The 3,942-nt window shown below is 46.6% G+C and overlaps 1 protein-coding gene across 1 annotated transcript; it reads left to right on the top strand.

The window, feature by feature from the left end:
- Window positions 1-2,036: 2,036 nt before the first annotated feature.
- On the top strand, window positions 2,037-3,341 carry LOC137259666 (uncharacterized protein F54H12.2-like). The gene has a single exon (XM_067797267.1). The coding sequence runs from the start codon at window positions 2,037-2,039 to the stop codon at window positions 3,339-3,341; it is 1,305 nt and encodes a 434-aa protein (XP_067653368.1).
- Window positions 3,342-3,942: the final 601 nt, after the last annotated feature.

The following is a 3,942-nucleotide window of genomic DNA, read 5'->3' as shown; positions in this document are numbered from 1 at the left end:
CAGCTGAACAGCAATATGCCCAAACAGAGTTTCAATATTTTCTGCCATTTTTGTTATAATCCCTTGAATTTCCTATACACTAACCTTCAGTTTACCTAGCTACTTGTTTCTTCAAATAATACTGACTTACTTCCTCAGTAATACCTTATCTACTGTGTCGAATGCCTAACAATTACCAACAACAAACCCACAGTCAGAAATGGTACCCGAGGAGAGATATGGTATCAGAGAGAAACCAAAAGTCACCTACCTAGTACTTGATGTTGTCCTTGCCTGGATCCGGGTCACGGCACCAAAAGAAGAGGGAGTCCCTTACGTGTAACACAACACGCTTCGTCAATCCAGGCTAATTTTATTGTAAGGAGAAAGTACAGGTTTAAACGGGCGATGGTTCTGGCTCTGGTTCTGACCCTCAGTCTCGCTCGGGACCTTTTCTGCTGCGGGCTGCTGGAGAGGTTGGTGGTTGTGTCTCGGTCGTCTGCCTGACACTGTCTGCCGCCTCTGTCTCTTCTCTTCGAAAAACCTTCGTTTTTATGGGCAGAAGTGTGCGTCCTATTTTGAGCCCCCCTGACCCAATTCGTGACCCTATCATCACGTTTTTTTGTCAGGTATGTCATACCGACATCTTTAAGCTGTTTGTCACACCTGGTCGTCGACACTTGGCCTATAGCCTCAGGCTGAAGTATCTGGTCGTGATCCTTCACCTACTATTCTAGGCAGTTTAACTGACACAGTGCCCCACATGAACTACTTCTTTATACCGATGGTCATCTATCAAGACTGTCCATCGTCAGCAAAAATATACACGCACCTGTCAGCTTCAGTAACCAGTCCAAGCATACGTGACTCTCTTCAGGTAGCTTGACCCTCGTTACAGTTTTCACCACATAGCTGTGTTACAGTCAGCAGCACTAGCAGCAAACCTCGAGTCAAGAGATACCTATTTAAAGTAGGCGACCTGGTTCGCATCTCATATCTGAGAAGACCCTTCAGCACAGTGCTCGATCTCAAGTGGACGGAGGAGCTTTTCAAAGTATCTCAACACTACAGAAAGCAGGGGTTTGCTCAATACAAACTGAAAGACTTTCACGACGAGCCTCTGACCGGATCGTTTTACGCCAACGAGCTAAAGAAGGTCGACAAAGCGGACGACGTGCTCTGGCAAGTAGAGAAGGTCTTGAAAAGGAAAAAGGTGAAGGGGAAGACGTATGCCCTGGTGCGCTGGCTTGGTTGGCCCAAAAAATTTGACTCCTACGTGCCGGAAAGTGACCTGAAAGAATCGTGAACATCATGGAGAAGTATGTGTTCAAAAGCTCAGACTCCAAAACCACATCCTTCACGGGGAACACGCCCTATCATTTTCGTGTGCAACTCAACCAGAGACTGACATTTGACGGATTCTGGGTAGTGTCCTTGACGGAGTTGAACTTTGGATCAACAGACATGAGTAAGGTCAAAGATCCCTACGTTGATGTTTTGTGTAATCTTTGCGACAGTTCGTTGGTGGGAGAGACTCAGCTGAACTTACTGAGACGGATCGATTTGAGACAGGGTCCTACGTACAGCTTTAGCACTGAAATGTGCATGCGCGTCAAATTGAAAGAAACGGACAACATTGAACTGTATTTAAGGAGTGGAAACACCGCTGCTTCATTCTTGTCAGAGGAGACCCATGCCACACTTCACTTGAGACGATATCCTTTCGTGGAGTAATTTACTACCATCAACATCATCATCATGGAATCTCGTCCGCTGTACGTTCCTGACTATGCCAAGTTCAAACACTATTTTGACAACAAACACGTGACGTCACCATGCACGTGACATCGGAATCTCAAAGCGAGGTAGAAAGAGCCGAAGCCAAAGACAAGAGAGCCAAGGCTATAAAACGCAAGGCAGGCGAGAGATGCGTCACAACGAAGAAAATTCGTCGTACCGAGAACACTGCCTCCATCATCCCTTCGAAGACCGCCAAAGCGCTCAAGTGCACTCCCGTGCGAGAAGAGGACATTTTCAGTTAAAAGAGAACCAAAAGCATGTCTCTCATAAACGACGGGGACTTTGAGGAACTGGTTCCAGAAGCGTTGAATTTGTTTTCACTTCCGCCTTATCAGAGTTCGGTGCAGAAGCATTATTTCGTTAACGTGAGGCCGTTGAGTCAAATCAACGACTCGAGCCCGCTGGAGTTTCACGTGTCCAATTCGGGAGCCGACTACATCGATCTGAAAAGGACCCGTCTGCACGTCAAGGTCAAGGTCACTCAAGCCGACGGCACCACGCCATTGGCGGAAGATGAAAACGTGGCTCCCATAAATTTGTTTATGTCGGCTTTATTTTCTCAAACGACTGTCTACCTACAGAATCAGCTGGTGTCCTCGACCAACAACCACTATGCCTACAAGAGCATGATGAAAGCTCTGCTCGGGTACGATGCAGAAGCCAAAAGCACGCAGTTGACCTCACAGCTGTTCTACAAGGACTACGCTGTGGCCTATGCGGACTTGGAAAGCAGTGACGTCACGGGATCGGTCAACAATGGAATGATGACACGTGCCTCTTTTATCGCCAAAAGCAAGGAACTGACCATGTCAGGTCCCATCTTTGAAGACATCTTCGAAATGAACCGTCACCTGATCAACGAAGTGGACATGACTGTGAAAATGTATAGATCAGAACCCAAATTCTGTCTGATCACCAGCGTGACCGGCCACGAATTCAAAGTGCATCTCCTGGATGCTTATCTGCAGGTCTGCAAAGTCAAAGTCAACCCCACTCTGATCTTGGCTCACAACTCCCTTTTCGAAAAGTCTAACGCCCTCTACCCATACACGAAGAGCGAGGTCAAGGTCACCAGCATCCCGACATCGCAGCTGAGTCATTCCATCGACAACGTCTCCAACCCCGTGGCGAGCCGTTATATCGTTGGCTTGGTCGAATCGGCCTCTCTGAATGGTTCATACGATCGCAACCCATACAATTTTTTATCCTCGATGGTGAAAAAGATTACCCTCTACGTCGATGGTGCCAGTGTACCAGGTCAGCCGACCGAAGTGGACGATGTCGCCACTTATGTCAGCATGCTCGATGGTATGGGTTTGTGGGCGGAAGGCAAGAGCAACGGCATCAGCAGAAGTGAGTTTCTCCTGGGAAGTGCCCTCTACGTCTTTGACCTGGGCAAGATTTGTGCCGATTCGGAATACCTCAATTTGGTGAAGTCTGGAGACGTGAGGCTGGAACTGGAGTTCAAATCAGCCCTCACTAAACCACTGAGCTGCATTGTCATGACTCAGAGAAACTCTCTGATTGAGATTGATAAAGCGCGGAACGTGTTTGTCAAGTAGAACGTCAGATGAAGGCTTCGGAGCTTTGGTGTGCTGTCCAGTGTGATTCCAGCTTACAGAGACATGTGTTGGGCGTGTACGCCAAAAATACCCTACCACTCTCCATCCCTGACAACATGCTTGCCCAAGGTGTGGGTCTTATCGTCAATACCGAGATAAGACAAAGCAAAGGTCGTCATTGGATCGCCATGGTCATCAAAGGGAAGAGAGCAGAACTTTTTGACAGTCTCGGAGAACCAGTGGATGTGGACTTTGACCGTTATTTAAAAACGCATGTCAGTTCTTACGTACGTAACAGTCAGCAGTTGCAATCCATAGAGTCAGACAACTGCGGTTTGTATTGTTTGTATTACCTGCTGCGCAAATTCAAAGATCATTTAAGTTTGAACCAGATTGTCCATCCATTTCATCCTCACGACTTGCTGTGGAATGATGCTTTTGTATCGAGAACCATGTGTCGATATTTCAGATATTGCACTCATTGTATATCATCTGCTATCTGTTCTTGAACTCGTGTGTACATATTCTTTGTATAGTAACATATTATTGTATATTTTGTAGCTTGATATTTTTTTCTCTGTAGAATGTAAATAAAAAAAAA

Source organism: Haliotis asinina, chromosome 13 (genome assembly GCF_037392515.1).
Source record: "Haliotis asinina isolate JCU_RB_2024 chromosome 13, JCU_Hal_asi_v2, whole genome shotgun sequence".
Taxonomy (NCBI): domain Eukaryota; kingdom Metazoa; phylum Mollusca; class Gastropoda; order Lepetellida; family Haliotidae; genus Haliotis; species Haliotis asinina.
This window is presented reverse-complemented; position numbering and strand designations above follow the sequence as displayed.

Excerpts from the sequence above, each read along its gene's own strand:
- LOC137259666 (XM_067797267.1), top strand. The coding sequence starts at position 2,037 with ATGTCTCTCATAAACGACGGGGACTTTGAGGAACTGGTTCCAGAAGCG.